Source organism: Antedon mediterranea, chromosome 5 (assembly GCF_964355755.1).
Source record: "Antedon mediterranea chromosome 5, ecAntMedi1.1, whole genome shotgun sequence".
Taxonomy (NCBI): Eukaryota; Metazoa; Echinodermata; class Crinoidea; order Comatulida; family Antedonidae; genus Antedon; species Antedon mediterranea.
The window spans coordinates 15,912,774-15,936,635 of NC_092674.1; the positions used below are offsets into that span (position 1 = coordinate 15,912,774).

The following is a 23,862-nucleotide window of genomic DNA, read 5'->3' on the forward strand; positions in this document are numbered from 1 at the left end:
ACAACCTCTCTACGACCATCTCTCTACGACCACACCTCTTGTAAATGACCACCTCTTTTAAATGACCACCCTATTTGTGAGCTTAACTATAAATCCTATTGTTCCAGCAGGTACATATCTTTAGGCTATGTTCAGACCCATGGCGTTAGACCGTTTAGATGGCTGGCTGATTTCTGCTTTAAACTGTCATTGATTAATTGTTTTATGATGAAAAGGGTACAAGGGGTTAAATACACTTTGTTCGTTAGGGAATTAATTGGTTCTAATATTCTACTATGAATATTTGAACTCTAGCCTATATTGGTCAAGGTGAAGTTTATAACAGTGTAGTCGATTATGAGAAGCAGTCCCTTAATAGAGGTGGTAGAGAGAAAGAGGTCATGGTCTCTTAAATAAGGTGGTAACTTACGAGAGGTGTGGTCGTTAAGAGAGGTGGTCACTTATGAGAGGTGGTCGATTATGAGAAGTGGTCCCTTAACAGAGATGGTTGCTTACGATGTGTGGTCGTTTTAGAAAGTTGGTTGCTCACGAGAGGTGGAAAAACTGATAACTAAGTAAAGATCGATGCATTTGCACATGATTTGGACATTTTTGTAAAATTTATAACATTTTCTGCATTAGCTGGCGATAGTAACTACATAAGCTGGGAGGCAATTTTCGTTACTACATAAGCTGTTGACCGTTTCTACATTAGCTGGTGTTGATTTTTATTTGCTACATAATAAGCTGTTGGTGTTTCTACATTAGCTGGAGGTTTTACTACATAAGCGGTGGGTTGTTCTACATTAACGGTTGTTTCGACATTAGCTGGCGTTTTCTACATTAACGGTTGTAACAGAGCACAACTCACACAGCATCCAGGGCCTATAATATGTATTATAAAGTTAAATCGATTCTTTTCTTCGCGAAGATAACAATAATTTCTAGTGTTCAGATCAGAGTGATCAAGTTTTTAGAGTGTCGTGTTTTTATATTATCAGCGGCGCAGATCCTGTGTGTGTGGAGAAAGGGGAGGGGGTCGTAGGACATGTCTTCCCCCCCCCCCCATTTTTTAGTGGCGGATTGTCCCTTTATTTTTCAACAGCAAAATTATTAAATTGTTGAAACGAAATAGAAAGTAAGACTTCTATGACACGCATGACGTATCGTATGTAATTTCCAAAAATACATTAAGAAAAATATATTTTGCGTGAATATAACCAGTGGCGCATCAGGACCAGTGACTAAAAAGTGCGTAACCCAAAATAATTGTATTCTTCCAGGCGGAATTTTTATGTGCTCAGAAATCGGTTGAAACGACCTATAAGTTACTCAAAGAGAGACCACCGCCAAATTAGTTTATGTTTTCTGAGCCAACTATTTGTCTAAATTGTACGTTAAGCATTATAAATAATTATGCTCATGCATTATTCATGACAAAATTACGATGAAAATTACTATAGATGTATTTAAGGTTACAATTATACAGTAGGTCATTGTATTATTTCAAAATTGTACCAAATATTATACATTATAAATGCGTGAGGTGGCTTTAAGAAATGCCGAATTGCGCGAGACTTGGCATTACACCATTCATCACTACGGTACTAATATAGAGAGGCATTTACGTCTACACATATTTGACGAAGCGTCGTGTGTACCACGACAACCAGCGGGTAAACGAACATAAATTAAAAGTTGATTTAATTAACCGTATTTAAACTGCCCCCTGTGGTATCACTATAACACCCATCATTAATCTAGTTCCGTTACCATCAATGTTCTTATTAAAGACATAGATTGAAAGATTAGGCCTAATCATGGAGGTATTTTATATATACCTCCACCATGAATGTAGTCTTTACGGTACTCCATTGAGTAACAATACGCAGAGCATAGCATAAACCATTTACATGCACAAAAATATCAACTGTCTCGATTTCGGCGGGATTGTCCCTTTTTAGTCGCGTGCAATGCGACTCTACAGCTCGCTAAGTCGGCCGGTTGTCGGATGGTCTGTCGGTATAAAACACTAACTCAAATTTGAACACGCGACTGCAGCCATGTATATGGGCTTGTTTTTTTTTTTAGTTAGATAACGCCTTGAATAATGCCCAATCAAATTACAAGATATGCCTAAGCTGACTGTTTTATAAACATAACTGAATGTAACCTTAAATAATCTCACTCGAATATTACACATGAATTATGTTGATTCGTAAGCGATACACAATAAATCGACGGGATAAGTTTTTTAATAGTAATTAAAATCTAAAACGCAAAGTTGGACCTTCAACAGGTGAGCAAATGGGAAAAACAACGTTAAACACCATAACTTGAAATTTTTTTTCATTCAGTATGTCGACATTTGTTTGGCTTGTTCTACAATCATTTTTTATTATAATAGATATATGTAAACATATTACACATTTTTAAAATATTTATATAATTATTAGCAACAATCAGAATATTTTTATAGCTAATTGTTATATATTGCAATTATTTTCTATTAATGTTGATAATATAATTCATATTAGGCCTACTAAATGAGGCTTGATTTTGAGATAATTAGGAGTTGTGAAGGTTATTAATTGATACACGATCATACATTTCTATTCCTTTGACATTAGTCTATCTCGAAAAGAAGCCCAATGGGCTTGATTTAGAGATGGGCTTCTTTTCAAGATTACTTTTGCAAACCACAGCTATTTGAATGCGAATGTCCAGTATAGGCTTACATGATATCAATATTTATTTCAGTACCTATTACATACAAGTAACTCTGTATATAACTTCTACAATGGTATTCTGAATATAACAAAACATTTAAATAAATTTAACACACTAACAAGTGAAAAAAAGCATATATAAAAGCATTGCTGTCGTGTGAACACATCCATATTACTTACAATGTGAACAAAATTTTACTTAATTGGATACCTTGTAATAATACTTAACTTCTCCATAAAGACATAAGTGGTCAATAGTGGATACAACCTTTTCTTCTCAATAAATAAACAAACAACACATTTTGGAATTACTTATACATAATCTCCGAATTAATCTGTTTGGTACTATGAGAGAATGAAACTGTAAATAACAGTAGATAGTGATATATTTTCATTATTTTCTAGTCAATTTTTATGTATGAATGCAATCGTTGTGTGCTTTGACTGACACACTAGTGCCCTAATTGTAATTTTCTTGTAGAAAATCTACTTCAATAAAAGTGTCTAAAAACGCATACTGAAACCAGATTTAAGATTGAACAATAATGTTTTCATCTTGTTGAACACAAATGGTCTTTCATGCTACCTTAACTTGCCATCTTGTATATTCTACATAATTAGTTGGGGAGCCAGAAAGGGTTTACCTACACACTATCTTCACATGGTTTTTGCTTCCTTGGTATGATACTCAATTTTTCACTGTTGGTCGGAACAAAATTGGTATGCTTGCTCAATACAGCAGTCAAAAAGGCAACATGGTCAAAATTAGGACCTTGTGTAACTTGGTAACTACTGGGTTGGAATAATCTTCTTCTATTCACTATAATGGACATATTTTTTCAAAAATAACAGAAATCTCTATTCTGCCACTGGTCAAGAATATAGCCATATGAATTATCTCAACATTTTGGTATATGTTTATAATTGCAATAATACAATAAAAAATGCCAATAGAGCCTTTATTTTGACCTTTGACATTTTTGCATATAGCACATTTTCAAAAATCTTGTTGGCCAAATACGGTAGTGCTTGGTATCAAAATACCTGTATTTACACTAATGAAACATTTTTGACTAGAACCTCTATTTTGACCACTGGTTGTGAAAATGGCCATATACATATATTAGCATCAACTGGTCAGAAAGTGAATGTATGTTTTAATACTTGAATGACGAAATGACGGCATTTTTACTTAACCTTTTATTATAATGATAAACATCACAGTTAAAGCTCTCATCAAGGATATTATCAATACTAGTAAATATGATTACAATTTAAAGGAAACTCAAGTAAAATGATTATTCCAAGTAATTACTAAGGTACAAAGGTCCTAATTTTGACAATGTTGCCCTTTTGACTAGACTGTTGTACTGAACAAGCATTTTAATTTGGTTTCGGTCAAAACAATTGTGTATTGTATATAGAGTATCACGGTGCTGACGTCACGACGGTAGGAGGCGCTGCGTGGTTGCTAGCGCAACAAAAAATGCGTTCAGCCTGCGTGAGTGACTCCAAGGTCAGCAATAGATGGGAATAGGCTTATTGAAGTAGTCATTTTAAAACTTAATAATTTTTAATAAAAACAAACTAAAATTTCAAAAGATTACTAAATATTTGTTTTTAATAATCTATTTATTCTTCAACTACAGTTTAAGTTTTAAAAAATCAAGCTAAGATACATAATTTGATAGAAATACAGATCTTTACTGTTTATCAACATAGTAGCGTTGAACGCACTTTTTGGTTGGCTAGCAACCATGCAGCGCCCTCTATCGTTGTGACGTCACACCGTGATACTCTATAAGGAGCCAAAAACAACCTATGTAAATATAGTTTGTTATAAGTACATATCCAATCTTAATCCATAGTTTAACTACCTAAATGAAATGTAACCTGATTTTTTTACAGGTTAATTTGGCTTTTTTTTATAATAGATATGGTTTGTTGTAAAAAAGTTAATACACAATAATTTGCTATATATTCATTTTATATTTTACAAATAAAAACATAAAATTGAGCTTTTATATTTCAGTCCAAATGATAACTTTCTTCCTTGTGTCACAACTGAACATATACTGTCCTCCTGGGTGCCATGCCACTGATACAACAGCAGAGCTATATTGAATTACAAATAGAGCAACTGTTAAAACATGATTGATGGCAGTTTATTATGAAACTTGAAAAATAAACTGCTCCATTTTTAACAAGGCGGAGTTGAGTTGAAAATAGAGCAGTTAATTTGTCATCAATTGAAATATTTTCTCCATTTAACAAATACAAAATACAGTATTAATTATTTATTTTATAACACACCTATTTTAATTCAATTTATCCATTGTAAATCATTGACTAATGCTAGGCCAGGAAGCTAGGCCATTCAAAATGGCAGTGCTCCAACTTTAGGGCTGCATTTTCAAAATGTTTACAGAAATCTACAGTGCATTAGTTATCACCATTAGATATCACTTTTCCAGTTGGTATGGCTAATTCTAAATGACACATGTTGCATAAATACCAACCAAATACAATCAGGTGTGACAATTTCATAATAAACTATTACTAACTTATGTTCTTTGAGAGTTTTTTCCAATTTGTTAGTCTTTGCATTCCATAAAAATATAGATCCATCTCCTGATCCACAAACTGCATACTCTGAATCTGGACTAAATACAGCCCTCGTCCAATCAAATGAAACATGGAATCCATCAGCACTAAAAATAAGTGTCATTAGTAATTGTGTTACATTCAAAACAAATGTGATATTGAATGGATCTATGGATATTCCACCTCAATTCAACTATAAGAATGCAAATTAATATCATCATCTCATGGATTTGCTTACACTTTTTTTAAGCAGAGTCACAATTTTTAGCTGATTTGGACTATAGGCTCACTAAATACGGACTGCTGATAATAGTATAAACGTCCATGTTTTCCTTATTCATAGCTCAATATTAGCAAATAAGTTGGAAATGAAATCTATATGTATTAAAATTATGAATAATTATATAACCTGAGATGATAACGGTCATAGGATTAATATTACAGTGATAAAAAAAATGTGGAAAGTCAAAGGTTAGGTAGAGAAGACAAGCAAACAATAGTTTGTCTAAATGAATGATTTATGCTGACCGTCACAATTCAAAATCTCCCACAATTGGCAGAATTTTAAGATATATTGTTTAATGATAATATTATGTGACATAATATTAAAGACCCCTTCCCTGCAATTTTGGACGTTTTTTGGAAAATAATACATATATATCACTTTAAAAACATTAAACCATGTCATTCCTTGTCTTAAATGTACGTTTTATGGTAAATTATGATAAAAAGTGAGAAACAATGCACTACCTAAGTAGCTCGCGGCGATCGACCTCTCGTGGACGGTCTTAGGCCTAGCCTAGCTAGGCTTAGTTTTGTAGGCCTAGCTGGTAAACATCGATAACGTACGAACATCGTACGCTAGCTATATACCTAGCCTGACGTTGTATAGTTGCTGCATTAATTGTCTTTCTATTTTTGCCAGACTCCGTTGATACAAATTGGGGAAAACCCGGTATTTTCGCTGAAAAGTTAGGAGTCTTCCATTTGTTTTGGCTTCACGATCGATCGAAAAGTGGGCGAATTACAGGTGAAAAACAAAAATATCAATCCGCGCGTAATGCATTTTGGGATTTATAGCGGGCCGCTATAATTATTAGAATCGATTTATTTTTCACATTTTTAACCGTTTAAAGACGAAAAAAGTTATCGCAATAGGACCATATAGTATTATTTTTACATTAAATATAGTTTGTGATCTTAAATTAGATCTGAAAAACGTAGGGAATGGGGCTTTAAAATTTGATAGAAAAAAAATCTATTTACCTGAAAAATTTAAATCACAAAATATTCAAATTGACTAGAAGATTTTTGGTTCAATTTAACCATTTATTCTGTCTTTTTACAAGTAAAAACATAATTTTTTTCTAGTGAAGTTTATAGGGAGTTTTCGCAATCTTACAAATACGATAATGAAAACGAATACGTCACGCACACGAATTCGTTTTTCATAAGCCAGTAAAAATCTGTTTTGCATGGCAAAGAACTATTAAGGGCGCCGTACTTCAGTATATTAATATTAGTAGGTAAAAACATAAAAAATCATATCAAAATAAGCAGTTTCTGAGAAATTTTTGATTTAAATATCGAAAACTCGCTGTATATTTTTTTCAGCAGTTAGGTAATGACCTCAGTTGTAAAGGTCACGTTACCATGTTATGTTACGTCACGTCTCCTCATCTCGGATCGCTCGAGCTGACGACGAGACGCGCTAACTCATTTTCATCTCCTCCCTGCTTATAATATAATAGACGTTATTATTGTCCTGCCTTTTGTTATTACTTTTTACGTCTACTCTTAGCTTCAAAATGAAGCACTGTATGGTATATAAGTGTTATAACAAGTCACAAAGAGATCAATCAAGTGAGGTTAATCTCCATTCGTCGCTCTGTTGCTGGGGCCTAGGCCTAGTCTGATTTACATCTTTCGCCGTCGGCAGTTTGTGATGATTGTATGGGCCTAGGTTCTGGTTCAAACGCATAACCATGTCTTTCTGGTCTAGGCCTACGATTAAACCATAGAGGTAATTTATACCTCTATGATTAAACATTGCAGTTTGATCCATCTATCTTTTTAAATAACCACGCAAAACAATCTTATTAATCTTAGACTTTTTATTCGTATGTATTTTATATCCTAGTTAATATCGAGTCAAGGAGATCGATCGAGTCGAGCGCGAGGAAGATCAGAGGATCGAGAGTCGCGAGAGAGTAAAGAAAGCCGAAAGGTCGCTCATGCGCAAATTGATTGCCACCCCAGAAAGTAAAAATTACCCACTTGCCTCAAGTGTGTAGTTTTTTTAACTACGTTAATTACGCAAAAATGAATTGGTCAAGCCCTTAAAAACACCCCGGAATGAAAAATTCGGCTTCCGAAGAATCTGAAAACATAATGTATAATATTTCTGGAACTTACATATATTTTTTAAGATTTTTTTAAAACGCATCATTTTTTTCCAATTTACAGGCAAATGAATAGAGAAAAAGGTTTGTAATTTGAACTATCCCCCCAGATGGCATTTTCTGAAGCTTTTTAGAATAACCATGCAGCATAAAACAAATTTTAAAAATACCTTAATTTTGAAAGTAATGTTTATTATGAACTGAATAAAATAAAAATTTGACATTTTTTTAGAACACCTCCACTGCTATTTATCAAAATTGACCTGGCATTTCAGTAAATTACTTTCAATAAATCTATAATTATATTATAATCATGAATCATTCCTGATTCAAATGCAAAATGTGCAAAATAGATCAAAAACTATACTCGTTTTGTAGTTACGAATATGACTGGTGATATTCGTCAACACGAATACGCTTTACGAATATGAAACGGGGATCAGCTCAAAAGTTTCACAAATGTGTGACGTATCCGTTTTCGTTATCGTATTCGTAAGGTTGCGAAACCTCCCTATTAACTTTATTAAAACCCCGAAATGGAATATTCAAAGTCTTTTTTATAAATCTTCAATTTTCTTGTTTTTGGAAGATAATACATTTTTAACAGCAATAGAACATTAGTATATATAATATGTTTAATAACATTTCTTTTTAAATCAATGCCATGTAAAAATATTATTGAATACTTATTTATCTCAGTATACTTACCATAGTGTCTGCATAACTTGATTCATCCTGAGATCAATAACTTTGAGTGTATCATCCCTTGAACAAACCAATAATTGTGTCCTATCATTTGATAGGTCTAAAGATGTTACTTTACCTTGCAATAAAATCTCATTTGCATTGGGATCATGTGATCTACAATAAAATGAATACCAAAACAATATAACAAATTAAATTATGTGTATAGACAATATTTAGCAAACAGAAAGACTATGAAACAAGGTCTTAATATTAGAGAACTACAGTACAAATATTTGAAATCAGTTTTTTCATAGATTCATTGGTGTATTTCAATAAAATCACATCAATTTAATATCACATCAATAGACACTAGCTTGCGCGGTATATATAAACTGGAGATTGTAACCAACGGGTGAAAATGAGTTGCTCAGAATATAGAGTTCTGCAGTGCTGACGTCACGACAGTAGGTGGTGCTGCGTGGTTGCTAGCCAACCAAAAAATGCGTTCAACCTGAGTGACTCTCAGGTCACCAATGGTTTGGAATAGGCTTACATAAAGTAGTCATTTTAAAACTTAATAATTTTCAATAAAAACAAACTAAAATTTCAAAAGATTACTAAATATTTGTTTTTAATGATCTATTTAAAAAATAATCAAGCTAAGATACATAATTTGATAGAAATACAGATCTATACAGTTTATCAACATAGTAGTCATTGAACACATTTTTCGGTTTGCTAGCAACCATGCAGCGCCCTCTATCGTTGCGACATCACACCGCAGAACTCTATAGATAGAAACTGTATATTTATAAAGAAAGAAAACCAACCTTGTGTCCCAAAAGCGAACTCTTTTATCAAAATGTCCACTGATGATGTTGCTACCAGCACCATCACTTGTAACTAGATCATTACACATGGAACCAGCAAACATTGTTTTAGAACCTATAATAGCATTGAAATGAAGCAATGAAATGTTTTATTACTGTATTATTTGTTTTGTGGTTGTTTAATAATAGTGTTATTTTTAAGAAGCATTTGAAGATGGTTGATAAGATTAAAAGTATAAAATTGTTGAAACTTCCATCAACAAGCATGGTACATTTCACTTGTCAGTGTACTAAAACTTTCAAATAGTACAGAAAAATCATTTTTCTGTTTATAGGCCTAAAACTGAACACAAAATTGACCACTCGAAACAGAAAAATTTATTTTTGGAATTTTACATTTGCTTTCCATCATATTAAACAAACATTATGTAATTTGAATTTCTCATTGATACTCACATGCACGAGCATTGAGATCCCATATTTTTAGAGTTCTATCATGACTTCCAGAGACAACTTTATTTGCATCTCCAAGAAATTTGGCAGCTAACACATTTCCACCATGACCTGTTAGAGCGTGCTGTTAAAAAGTATAATACAATTACTGTATTACTTGTACTTGTAAATATAATTTTTACTTTACTTTAAATAGTGGAAATTATATAAACTAGAGGGTGAGCTCGCTTCGCTCGCTCCCCCTCTAGGAAATGTAGACGATGGTTCTCGGAATGATAATGTTCTCCTTTTTATACGATTTCTGTCGGTTACCATTATTGAAAATGCTTGACATTCGTAAAACTAAACTACTTTGTTTCACAGTGTTTTAGATGATTAATAACATTTTAAAGTATAGTTTTTATTGTTTGGTATAGGGCCCTTTGGGGAGGCGGAGGTCATTTGAGGGAGGTGCTTATTCGAGGGATATATGTTAAATTTTTTTGTTTTAATAATATGGTAACATTTATAATCAAATGAAATCCTCTAATAGATATGAAAAGTGGTAAAAAAAAATAACAAATGCTTGGTAAATTGTAAATAACAGTGCGGTGAATTCTACTACAAATAGTATAATTGTGTTGTTATAAATATGTGGATGGACGTTTATTAGATAGTTGGGTTGGGTTGAGGGGGAGGGGGTTTATTCAAAATGATGTTTTATTGGAGAGGCGTTTATTCAAATGAATACCATCCTAATAATTATTAATACATTATTTAATTTAATCATCTTTTGAAACTAACTGACGTGACAGAGTGGGCCCAAGACAAGACATTACGGCTTGCAACATGGGCAGACATCTCGGTCCTAACGGGACACAGGAAGATAGCCTACAGTTATTCCTGCAAGCTTACTCAATAAAACTCAGCTATCGGGATTTCACTCGAAAAATTTCTTATCATCAAATCTCCCTATTTAATTTTATAATACGATTCCCCACAATATATTCTGATTCTTTATGGCGTATATTTAATTTGATCTTTATTAATTTGCAGTATAATTTCTATTATTTAACTACTGTACCTTCACACACGCACGGTATGTTTTAAAATAAACAAAATACTGAAATGGCTATGACTAATGGCCAACTTAAGCTCCAGTCCTATTATCTGATTTTTTTTTTCGTCTTCCAAAGGGACACTGTATTGATTGATGGAAAGTGACCTTTAGGGTCAAATCTATTATTTTAACTGCTCCCTTGTTAAAAGAGAAAAAATATTTGAAACCAGGTTGTTGCAAGGTGAACTTATCTTAAACCCGGAAATTACTTTGACTGGGAAGAATTGAAATTGAGATGAAAATCTAATGTTGAAATCATAAATTTGGTTAAAAAACTCTTTATAATATCTTCCTAAGATAGAAATATGGAACAATAGCGTCGATGTGAACACTAATGTTATCAAATCTACGTTTCGCGGTACATCTGAGATTTGTACCGAAGTTTTTGCATTGTGCTCGCTTATGTCAGAATTAACCATAATTTATATATAGATACAGTTGATCCTCCTAGAGAAGAAAATTAGGTGACAGATCGTCAAGATTGTCAGCTTACGGGAAGTGTTAGGACCTGTGGGAGAGTTAAATGAGATAGTTCCCTTGAATATTAGGTATTTCACTTAAGTCAATAAATAATTTTAAATAACATTTCTTTTATTTCATTCAAATCATTTATGTACTCAATTTGAATTAGTATTTATTTGATTAAAATCAAAATATTTCAATAAAGTATTTTTTAAAGCAATTGAAATTGACATTTGTCTTCACATGTTATGTATAATTTAAATTTGAAACTGAATTAATTATTTGTGTTTAACAACTTTTTTTTTAATAATATAAAAACTAGGAAGAACCTTTAATCTATGATCCTGTACACCCCATAATCTCACTGCAAAGTCACGGGAAGCACCAAGTACAAAATTTTCCTGTACATCAAAATCTACAGATGTTATACCTGCATTGCTACCAGTTAAACTTGCTAACTTAGGACTCGTAGATGATGCATCTACAAAAATACAAATGGTTTCAACTTGATCAACCCACTATACATTACTGTAATACTACAGTTATAACAGTGTAACTTAACTGTACTTGTTAATTTATAAAGATAAGTATATTTTATTGCAAGGGTGCAAAGAAAAACAATAAAAAATACATTTCCCATTTCAATATGAACAGCAATCTGAGAAAGCTGTATCACAATACAGTAGTATAAAATTGTGTTAATAATATGCTATAAATACATAATTTGGCCAGTTTCTGCAAAATATACAATAAAATATAGTATAGAATCTACAATTTGGTGAACTTAAATTACTTCATGTGTTATTTGTTTGTAGTAAAAACTGGTCTTTATTTTAAAAACTGTTAAATTTATTTTATCTGATGAGCAGTCTTACCTCGTATAGAAAAGTCCCACAGGTTAACTTTTCTATCAGCACCTCCAGTCGCAAACTTCTTTCCAGAAGGACTACAACGGATTGCATTTACATCTCCCTCATGTGTATCCTTAATTTTTAAAGATTAAACACTTTTTATTTGAAGTATAAAACCAATACTGTCGTACTTTGAGAAATAGGTTTTAACTACATTTTTTTCGAAATTAAGATTTTTGTCTTAAATTCCCTACTCTATCACTTGAATTGACCCGTTATCCCAAAATATGTCCGATATAAAGAAATCCGATTTGTCCAAAATGGGGAAATTTCTGTCCAGAATAGGGAAGTGCTGTGTCCAAAATAGGGAAGCTGTCCAATATAGAGAAATCCGATTTGTTCAAAATAAGGAAATTTCTGTCCAGAATAGGGAAGTGCTATGTCCAAAAAATTTTTTTTATTTCGTCTAAATATAAAAATATTAGAATAACATGAGTTACTTAATTTCATCTTTACAGTATATTTTAATCTGTTATATCTCATCAGAAAGAAAAGTGACCCACGTGATTAAAATTTACTATGGCAGTTGTTGAATTGTAGATATGAATTCATATACAAATTTTGTCTATCTGATGTCATGACATCGATCATCATATGGCCAGTTGAATTCAAAAAGTCTCATTTTCATCTCTCATTAATGTAATTATTTAGATACTTATCTTCTAAAATAGTTATCTTTATACATCAATTTGATGATGTCATCGTGTTAATCATTGGATTTAAAAGATGTGTGTTGTAATTTCATCTATGCTACACTGTATATAACATATACAGTGTATTCTGTAAACCTGTAATATGCTGTATGATACAAAATAGGTACAATTCAGCAATGTAAACAGTTTTATTTCATGTCATAGGATGACATAATAATTGTCGATGTTCATATAGTTTAACGTATGTGCATGTTGCGTTTACACAGATAACCCGCACTCGTAAAATCTAGTTCTGTATTATTCTTCTTTCTTTCTGTCATTTTTGAGTCTCAGGTATCTCTAAAACGTGTAAACATAACATAACTTTGTCAACATATGCACATTTATGTAAGTTGTACACCTCCTATTTTTTAATAATGTCAGAGTTGCGCAATGTGACTTACGCACGAACTTCAATGATTGATCATATTTTTTTTTCATGCTCCGTGCGCCCCGTAATTGTTTGTGCGCGCAGGAATTTTCGACATGCAGAAAATGTCATGAATCGCGTACAAAGTTGATTAGAAATGAATTTTGCCTATTCTGAAAAATATCTCAGTGTAGATCATTTTCTGTCGGGGGAAATAAATTATCCGATATTATGGCAATGGTCCGTGCATGTTTACCTTAATTGCTATACTGTAATATATTAGTGGAAATTATCCCCGCAATGGACCATACCATTTTCGGAAACATTGCACCTTGTGTACGACGTACACGATGGATGGTGGTCATTCATTTTCTAGCTGGTCGAGTCGAGTGGGATTCGTCGAGCGTATTGTATGCTGGAAGCAGCAATCTTTCCCGTGGCACACGGCGGAGCGGAAGTAAACAAACCAGAACCGATACTGCTGCGTATGGCAATTACAATTAGCCTAGTTTGGTCGATAATAAAAGGTAGACTGAGTATAAGGCGCTTTACAAAAATCGTTAGGTGAGTACATTATTGTGAAATGAATATTTTCCCTTACTAATTTAAGGCTATATGGACTGGATAAACATGCAGTATTGAGCACTCATTACAATGGAAACAAATCTGAGAGGGGGGCGTTTATTAGAAACAATACGGCATAGGCATGGTGCACAATGATTTAAATTTGTATAACTTTTTAATTAACTTTTTAACTTTAACTGACCAGATATGATAACGTCACAACATCCGATAGGCACAATATTTATATGAATTCATATCTACATTTTCAGCACCTTTCATATTAAGGCCCATGTTATTCAAATGTTTTGTGCTTATATTTTAACCTGAAGTTCATCTAGTGAATTTAATTGATACCTGAAAGGCAGTTATGAAAATATGATTGATATGGTGTATTTAGCCTATCATGATACAGATATTGTAAACATAATTGAGACTAGGCTCGCACTGGCCGATCGCCAAGTCGCCATGGGCGAAAACGTTTCTAGATTGGCGAAAAATAAAACGGCTACTTTAGCCATTTTGGCGATGACATATGATAAAATAGATAATTAAATAATCATTTTGGCGAAAGCATAAAGTCCAACTAAAAGGTCCATTTGTCGATCTCCAAGCATTTATTTTGTTCGTTATCACGTTGTTTACTTCAAGCTCCATTTTTCGTAAACTTGTTTCGTTGTACCAGGCATCTCTTTGTTATTTCAAAAAGATGGATAGCAGAGGTAGACTGCCGGCTTCTGTGTTGTTGTGTAAATAAATAATAATCGGATAAATTTCTCGCCCTGACAGAAACGCTTCGGCGCAGCCTTGAGGGATGGAAAGACGTGTACTCTGCTTTGGCCTATATTATCTTACTTTTAACAATGATACGAGTGTTCGTTTGCTAGGAATTTTCCTCAATATTTTTAGCTTACAATATACCGTTGCGTTGTTGTACATAATTTTGTAGGCCTAGGCCGGCGGTTCTGCACTTTCGCACCTCTTGAGCATACCCACTTTAAAAACATTAACCCGCTGGGCGGCGGTGATTCTAGGACACGATTTTCGCCTGGTACGCCATGGAACCCGTCACACGCAAACATGACCAGCCAAGCGTAAAAAACAAAAGTAACGTAGCGTTCAGGGGATTTCAGAAAACTGTAAAATGTTTCTTATTAAATTGATAACTGTATAAATGCTGTATGATTAAAAACAATTTGAACAATTGTTTTGATCATGTAAAAAAAATACAAAAAAAATATTTTTTTTAATCATACAGTGATTTAGGCATGGTTCTTTATCTCAATGCCTTACAAAAATGTTCAGGGAACAGTGTATAGACCTGTTGACATAGGCCTAGATAAATTGACTAAAATGTTTTTACCACTATATTTCAAAAATTTTAAATTTTGGCTATAAACCGATTCATTTGGCTAAATAAAAAAATTTGACTTTAGCCATTTTGGCTATAGATAAACTGATTTGACTAAAAAAAATATTTTGACTTTCGCCAAATGGCTAAACAAAATGAAATGTTAGTGCTACCCCAGTGAGATAACATTTTTTGAGATAAATTGAACACAAAATCTGTACAAAAAGAAATAAAATGAAGGAAAAAGATTAGATTTTTTACAATAACAATAGGTGCTCATTTTATTAAAAATGATCACCTAAATATAAAAAGAGAATAGAAAGAAAAAAAGCATACTTACAAACTTCCTAAGTACTCTTGTTGGTATACTTGACATTTGAACTGTAAAATGTAATGGAGATTTAGGACTTCCAATGCTACAAGGAGAAAAATAAGTTACATAAAATGTATTTGAATGCAATCTATTGTCAAATAAAAAAAAAGATGTCCCCAGATAAATGCTTACAAATTAAATTCACAAGCACAAAAAAATCCATCTCTCCTAATTTTTATAATAGCCTTCCTGATGGACTTAAATAAAAAATATGTAGATAATATTATGTACTAATGGTAAAGGACATCTGCATATCAATATATAGGCCTATATATGTATAAATATATATAATAAATAAATATTAACAATAAATATAAAATAAATAAATATTAAAATTATATAATTTAAATTTCAAAGAAATGGTTATTTTTAGTAACTTTTTACAATTTTTATAAAGTCTATTTTTTATGCCGTTTTGTATCTCATGAATGTACTTTTCTCATTGTTATTGTTGTATTTTAGATTGATAATAAAGAGGGCCCAAAGATATCAGTTCCTCTGCAAGGGAAGGGTCACCCTCTATAAACATTGTTGAAATAAAAAATAAATAAAATAAAATAAGTATATTCCACTGAGATATCTGATTAGAATTTAGTTATTATATTTTAAAATAAAACTTACGTTCCTCCTTCAGGAATAGTAATCACTGGACCTGATGCCTCTTCTAAATTCTCTGCTATTTTTTTCCCCTGATTCATGTAAAATTCATCATTGCTATTATTTATAATGTTGGCATCAAGAGCTTTTTTCTCAAGCCATCGCTTGAGTAAATCATCATTATCTTGTTGTACATCTCGTAACTTAACCTCTAAACCAGAATAGGCAAGATGCAATGCTTGCTGTTCATCTCGCAGTATCTGTACATTTTGAATATAAATTATTTCATATTTAGTCTAAATTAATGATTTGAAATTAAATAAATTTATCTAGTTCTTTTATCTTTTTTTTTGAAAGAATTTCATATTATGTGAAGGAAAATAAAAACGTTGAATTCACTGTGTTGTCAACACACTTTATCAATTTATTGTCAGCGATAGTATTGCTGCCAACAGCCTTGGTGAAGTCATCTGATGTTTGTTGACTTGTGCCTCCTATAGATGTTATTGGAACACTTCTGGCCCCCGGTTGTCTATCTAGCTTACAGCAAATCATCGTATACCAATACCATCGCGCTGACATTACCTTGAAAGTTTTTATGTTCCTTCACGTAATATGAAATTTTTTCAAAACTAAATTTTTATTTAGGATTTGCTTGCAAACATTGAGGAAAGTATCATTGAGTATGTCTGATTGTAAATACTTTATTTTGTCTACATAAATCGTGTTGCAACTAGCTACGGTTAGTTACAAATTTGTTATTCTTAAAACTGTTGATAGTAGAGTACAATAAAGCTTAAATTTAAATACCTCGTTTTCTTTTTCCTTTTGAACAACAGTACTTTCCATATTTTTCATTTCTGATTTAAATGCAGCTAAGCTACTTTCTAATTCAAATATTCTTTGAAAAAAAAACAAAAAAAGTTTATCATGTGGAAGTTTACCAACATGGAACCATGAAATATGTGTCAATTAAATCACTTAAAATTCTTCCAAAATATAAAAATTGTAGAAAAAATATCAGTAAATATTAATTCCAAGACTTACTTCTCATTAGCAGAGTTCACTGCTTTTTCTTTTAGTTGTAATTTCTTTGAAATATCAATTATCTGCTGAGCATTCTAAAAAGAAATTTTAACAATAACTCTAAACATGCTGAAATATATATTTGTGACTGTCCATTTGTTCTTGATACAAAAATGTCAAAGCATTAAATGAAAACGAGACCATGAATAAAATATTTTCAATATATTAATTATATACTACTATACTATATTATACCAAATGAATAGAATTACAGAAACTGCTATTCAATACAAAAGCATTTCGATCACGCACACCGTAAAGTGAGGGGATTCCCCATCACCAGTGATTATCGATTCTCTAGCATTATAGTAGCTAACTAGTGTTGGCCTGCCATTCAACTGCATTGTTATTAAAATATATATTAGTTTGTGATGTCCATGCGAGTAATATTATTATTATTATTAAAATGATGTTCTCACATAACTAATGTTCCCGGCCCTCATACTTTTTGAGTTTGCATGTTGGATTATTACCACTATTACTACTACTGTACCAAAAACTCACTAATTATGGAAATAAAATATCAATAATTAAATTAAACAGTAAATGTTTTTTAAATTTGCTAGTAAACTTTTGAGCAAAGACCCCAGCAACATGCAATCTTTTCAGTTTAAAATATGGCGATTGAGCAGACCAGGTCTGTACAACATACATGCAACAGACATCAAATTCAATTCCTACTTCTCCTTTTGTTCTATGTAAATCTGTCAACTCCTCTTGCAATTTATACATTTTCTGTTCCATTGCAGTATTCTTTTCACCACCTCCTTTCCCACCACTACTATTGAATAAGAAAATGTCTTCATTATCAAACACAATAAGTATTGATTAAAATTGAAGTATGTATTCTATAATTAAATCTAATTAAAGATGTGAGTTTTTTTAGATTTTGTATACCTTTAAATGTTTGTAGTACGTAAGTTTTATTTAATTATAAATTAATTATCATTAGGCTTTGTAGCTTTAATCAAGTTATTTAATTTTGAATGAACAAAAATAATGATTTCATTTAAAAAAGACAAAACAATGGGCTTCCAGTTTACATTTTTCTTTAAGTTACGGATTTAGAAGGTAAATAAATTGCTTTTCTTTCCATTTTTGTGAACTACATTAATGTGAAACTATGATAAAACAATTTTTTCACAATTATTTTTCAGGGGAACAATTATATTTCACTTGGTTGGTACACTACTAGTTTGACAAGGAAGGTTTGACAATGTAACAAAAAAGTCCTTAAATATTGAGACTGATCTAAGGACTTAAATGTTTCAGTGGTTTTTTACATTTTGTACATTTTACAGTTCTGCATTTTAATATATATTCCTGCGATGTGTATAATTCACATTTTTATACCTTGAAAATTCACAATACTACTGTCTTTCACTTAAATAGTTCAAGGAAATTATAATAAACAACAAACACTAACCCTGATTCAACTTGCACCTGTAGTTTTAAATTTGCATCTTTTAGTTTGGCAACTTCTATTTGCAGTTGAACATTTTCGGCCTTTACAGTGTCAATACTTAAAGTTAACTTATTATCTGTAAAATGTAATATTAATAAAAATAATAACAACAATAATAATATTCTGGATTTATAAAGCTCCTAATGTTGTGAAACCTCTAAGCGCTGTAGACATTATCACCCTGGTAATTTTGGATCAAACACTTATGGAAACATGTACTCCCATAATGCAACTAGTAATCAGCGCAAAGTTGTATCTTGAACTTTAACAGGTACCCATTTGTACAATTAACTGGGTGGAGAGAGGCAAACGTAAGTAAAGAGTCTTGCCTAAGGATACAACCAATGCGACGAGCATTGGATTCAAACCCACGATCTCCAATCAATAGTCCCAACGTCCAACAAACTAAATCTATAATCACTGTAAAGTTATTGTAGTCTTTGCTGAAAGTTAGCTGCATGTTGGTATTAAACCCAGCACAAACAAAATAGTATCCAGGTCCTATACTAATAGTAAATTGTATTTCAAAATTATCAATAATGTTTTTTACAGTGATAACTATCATGATTGATACTACTAGGCCTAATAGTTGACTGTACAGAATAGTGGATGATAATTGACAACCAATAATAGTGTGACTTACTATTATTATAAAAGTATTTTCTTACTTAATATAAATTAATTTAATATAAATAAAACAAACACTGTGCAGCCAATTTTGCTGGGGTTTTCAAAATTGTATTCAATGTGGAAGCGGTAGATTGATTGGATCAAACTTTACTTTCTGAGAATCAAAATATTTCAAAATGTTTTGTTTCTAGTTACAAATATTGTTGTCCAAAAAATTCATATGGTTTCAAATGTTTTATCTTTGTAATTTTTCTTCCTTTATGATAAACTAAAAAATATTTAATATTTTATGGTTTATCAAAAAGGAAAAAATACAAACAGAGCTACAATTAGCTGGCTCACTATTAGGGATAGGCCAATTAGCCGGTCAAGTTGGCACCTAACCATCTCAGCCAAAGTCGGCCCTGCGTCAAGACAGTCTCAAGTCAACTCGACCAAAAACTAACTGGTCAACTCGGCCCATAATAAAGTATGGAACGCAAAAAGTGTTATGTCTATTGATTATATAATATTATTATGGTTATGAATAATCCACACATTTTAAAATAAAGAAATAAAAAAAACACTAAAAATAATGATCTATCGCCGATATAGATACGAAGTAGGCCTACTTACTTAATTTTAAAAAACATGTTAAATGTATTATTCTGACCCACAGGCCTAACTGGAAACCAAGGAAATTCGGATTAGGCCCTCCACGGACCCACGGCAGCCAGCAGTGCAGCGCCTACCAGATCAGCACACCGGGAGACAATTCCCATCTCTTTTTCGAATAGTGTACCAAGTTCTTTAACGTGCACTGCTAAGTACACGGGACAAACAGTCTTACATTTATTTATAGTATTTATCCGACAATATAACTTACTTATATATATCATGGGATATTTTCCTAGCCATAAACAACTTAAAGGCCAGGTGTGGGCAAAAAATTTCTATTGATCATACATTCCAATAATTATCGATCTATAGTTTCCCCTATGTTTCATAATTTTTGGGATTTTATTTGTGTTACACGAGCTTGTTGAAAATAAGCACTTTCTTATTAGTGGGGGGATAGTTCAAATTACACAGTAAAATCTCTATTCTTTTGTACACAAATTTTGTAAATAGAGAGGCATTTTAAAAAGCTATGAAAAATAAACGGTGTGGTAAAAAAATGTTATCAGATGACAAAATATAGGTAATATAACTTCAATATTACATTTCTGATATTTTTATTCAACTTCAGATTTTTATTTTCATGCTATAGCAAAAATTATCCACCGTATATCCACCATCTTTTTTCACCATCTAGGGAGTCACCAGACATCTTATTACATTAGGTTAACTACCTAACTACTGAAAAAAAGTCTTCCTGGTTTTTATGGAAGAATTTTGCCAAATTTTGTATTTGACCATATTAAGGGAAATTCATGTTTTTTCGTCTCGATTTCTGTTACAAATATTTGATTTATGTACAATTAACCAAATATTATATTTAAAATTCATGCCTGTACCTGAGCTTTAAAACAGCATCATAGGCCTAGTAATTTTATTAAAATCGACAGAAGAAAAACCCGGACCGATTTTGGCCAAAACTGGTCCGGCCGGACCGATTGATTTTACTTAGCCCCGGACCATATTTGTCGTGACATACCCATCATCTAAAAGTTTATTAGAACAATGTTCTATCTAGCCTACTACTACTGTAGCCTAGGCCTCTAGGCCTATATCTAATAATTTGCATTGTTGTGGATCTCCCAGCCACTAGGTAGGGTTAGGCCCACCCCAGGGCCTACTAAAAAACTAGGCTAGCCCTAGGGCCTAGGCCTGCCTACCTATCCTAGAGCCTAGTCAAACCAAGCAAGGCATATAGGCCTAGAGACTAGCCTAGTAGAGTTGGCCTAGGCCTACTAGGCCTGCCTGGCTGAAGGCTAGCCTAGCTAGCTAGGCCTAGCTAGGCCTATAGGCCTAGCTAGGCCTAGACTAGGAACCTAGCCAGGCCTATAGACCTACGTGATAATTTAAAAACATACGTAATTGAATAATGTCCTTATAGAAAATGTTTTTTTGCCCGTTTCTGTCCCTTAGTTGTTGCAAAATATGTTCTTTCCATCCTATGTTAGGCTTATCCATCTTTTGTTTTTAAAAACCAGAAAGGAGGTTCATCAGCTGCGATGAAGGAGCTAGATGGATGGTGGCAAAGATAGTGTACTACACTATCTTTGATGGTGGAGAGGAACAGGCTAGCACACTCACCGAACGAGGGCGTTTTTACGACAGCAATGCATAATATTCATATTTTGCATATATCAGATCTTAAGATCTTATATAGAACATATTCATTCTGTCTTGCATTCGATACTTTTGGTTTCTGTATTTTTAACTGATGACCCTTTGTACTGAACACTCTACTTATCTTAAAAAATTTACTGACATCTACTTTTATTTATTTATTTGAGCATATCGGCCCACCGTCTTCTGAAAGATAGTGTCGGAAGTTTTAAGTATTTGAGTCTCTGTATATAGCTGAACTTTTTCAAGGATATCTTCATCTTTTTTAGTCGCGTGCAACGCGACTCTACAGCTCACTATGTTAAACCATTGAGCTCTGGGTTTGTCTATTTTCTTTACTAATGGTACAAATTTGTCAACACGTTTTCCATATATTTCCAAGCCGATTCACCTGTAACATTCTCTATTCTTCTGCCCAATTTGTGTTTTGGAGCCGCCTGATTATTGATTTGTAATCCGCCTTATAGTATCTTCTTGTATATATTTCTCTATCTTCTTGTTTGTTTTCAATCAGCAAATCAAAAATAATAGATAGGGCCTACATAATCACTTTTCCCGATCGGTTGTTGAAGTTCTAAATCTTGGATTAAGTCCTCTCCATTCGTAATCAAAATAAATCATTATACAATCCAAGAATTTTTCTACCTCACTATTGCCGAACCCTGTACTGGGTTTAGATTATCGCGAAAATATCGCGAAAATTAAAGTCACCAACAATAAGTGAATAGTCAAAATTTAGACTATGTATTTCCTATATTAAATTTCTTAAATTTAAATTGTTCAGCTCGTCACTTGATAGGCTACAGTACACACAACCATTAATTACACTTGTTTTGTAACCACACAGACTCTTCGTAAAGTATGATCAAAATTTACAATCGACGCAGAATAAATATTCTTTACGTACATATGGTCACACCTCGCTTCTAAACCTCTGGAACAAATAATTGGTATCCTTCTAAAAGTAACTCGCAACTTTATATTTCCTCCGGTGACCTTTTAAGTAAAATTTCTGTTAACAAAACCAAATCAGGGTCTTGAAAAATAACTTTCGCTTGAAGTTCTTTTCTCTTATTCATTACGGAATTTCTTTTTCTTAATTTCTTTTTCTGATTAATACGTTTTTTCCCCTCAGAATTTGTGCCTTATACTTCTCTCTCTCAGTTTTGTTCGATCCTTGGATATTTGTACAGATTCTGGCTTTATATTTCTCAGTTTTTTAAAGACTTCATAACATGTACTGATTTGATCCATCACTACTTTCAACGGTTTGCATTTTTCTTAATCTCTTTTCCCAAGTCGGTACACTGCTTTAACTTCGTTTGCGTCGAAAGATCTCATTCAACTGATCTCTGTGTCGTCCTGTTTTCTTGTTTCAAAAATTAGATCATGGTATCATAACTTTTGAATTTCCCCGACGGAGGGGCCGAAGTCCCCGACGGGGGCCGGAGACATGCACGCGGACCTAGTATCAATTGGATATGGTTGTCTAGGGGGTCCCGGGACGGAGCCATGCCGCATCACAGAGGCCTTAGGTCAATGGGTGCAAATATAGGTCCCCGAAAAATGTACTCTGAGGTGAGGTAAGGACATTTTGAAAAATAGAGCTGCTAGGTCCCCGCCCTGAAATTACACGTATACTTTGAAAAAGTCTGGCTATAATGGAAAGGAAAATAGGCCTCATTTTTAGATACACCGAAATCAACTAGGGTAGTAAACATTGCTGTCGAACTACGAGTATTTGCGTGCTTTCGCTGATAGCTTTCCGGGAATTTCCCTTTTAAAATTCCATTGTACGAATTTGCTATTGTTCCTGCTTCTTCGCCTATTAGGCCTACGCATCATGGGTGGAGCCTCCGGAAACTCCAGATGATATTAATTTAAGGGTAGTTTTAGTCGTATTTAAAGTTGAAAATCCTTGATTTGACACACTCAGTAAGGGTATTGTTTTATTTTTGTTAAAACCATGTTCAAATGTAGTCAATACTCCCCGACAAGTGGGAAGCTCTCCACGACGGGGAGAGTGGGGCAGCTCTCCACGACGGGGAGGTGGAGCTCTCTACGACGGGGAGGTGGAGCTCTCCACGACGGGGAGGTGGAGCTCCCTACGACGGGGAGGTGGAGCTCTCTACGACGGGGAGGTGGAGCTCTCCACACGACGGGGAGGTGGAGCTCTCTACGACGGGGAGGTGGAGCTCTCTACGACGGGGAGGGAAGCTTTCCCCGATCGGGGGAGGACTTGTGCCACCTCTGAATACATGGCATGTTTACATTCAATTAATGTAATCGTCTTAGCACATTTTAGTC

The 23,862-nt window shown here is 33.1% G+C and overlaps 1 protein-coding gene across 2 annotated transcripts; it reads right to left on the reverse strand.

The window, feature by feature from the left end:
* Positions 1-2,346: 2,346 nt before the first annotated feature.
* LOC140048705 (autophagy-related protein 16-1-like) lies at positions 2,347-21,479 on the reverse strand. Of its 2 annotated transcripts, none has more exons than XM_072093476.1 (14): positions 21,297-21,479; positions 18,613-18,727; positions 17,868-17,964; positions 17,148-17,221; positions 16,911-17,001; positions 16,125-16,360; positions 15,471-15,546; positions 12,121-12,229; positions 11,575-11,726; positions 9,688-9,808; positions 9,232-9,346; positions 8,423-8,575; positions 5,273-5,419; positions 2,347-4,823 (listed from the first exon to the last, which is right to left on the reverse strand). In XM_072093476.1, exons 1-14 carry the CDS (start codon positions 21,394-21,396, stop codon positions 4,730-4,732), a joined length of 1,680 nt encoding a protein of 559 aa, XP_071949577.1. In that variant the 5' UTR covers positions 21,397-21,479; the 3' UTR covers positions 2,347-4,729. The 2 variants fall into 2 exon arrangements, with proteins under 2 accessions (XP_071949577.1, XP_071949576.1); XM_072093475.1 differs by having other exon boundaries at positions 17,868-17,967.
* Positions 21,480-23,862: the final 2,383 nt, after the last annotated feature.

Bases quoted from the DNA above. Each gene is read 5' to 3' on its own strand.
- LOC140048705 (XM_072093475.1), bottom strand. From the start codon at position 21,396: ATGGATAAGCCTAACATAGGATGGAAAGAACATATTTTGCAACAACTA. The intron at 17,002-17,147 runs GTAAGTCTTGGA...TTTTTTTCAAAG, and splicing joins GTGAACTCTGCTAATGAGAA to AATATTTGAATTAGAAAGTA. The intron at 4,824-5,272 runs GTTAGTAATAGT...AATTCAATATAG, and splicing joins AAAACTCTCAAAGAACATAA to CTCTGCTGTTGTATCAGTGG.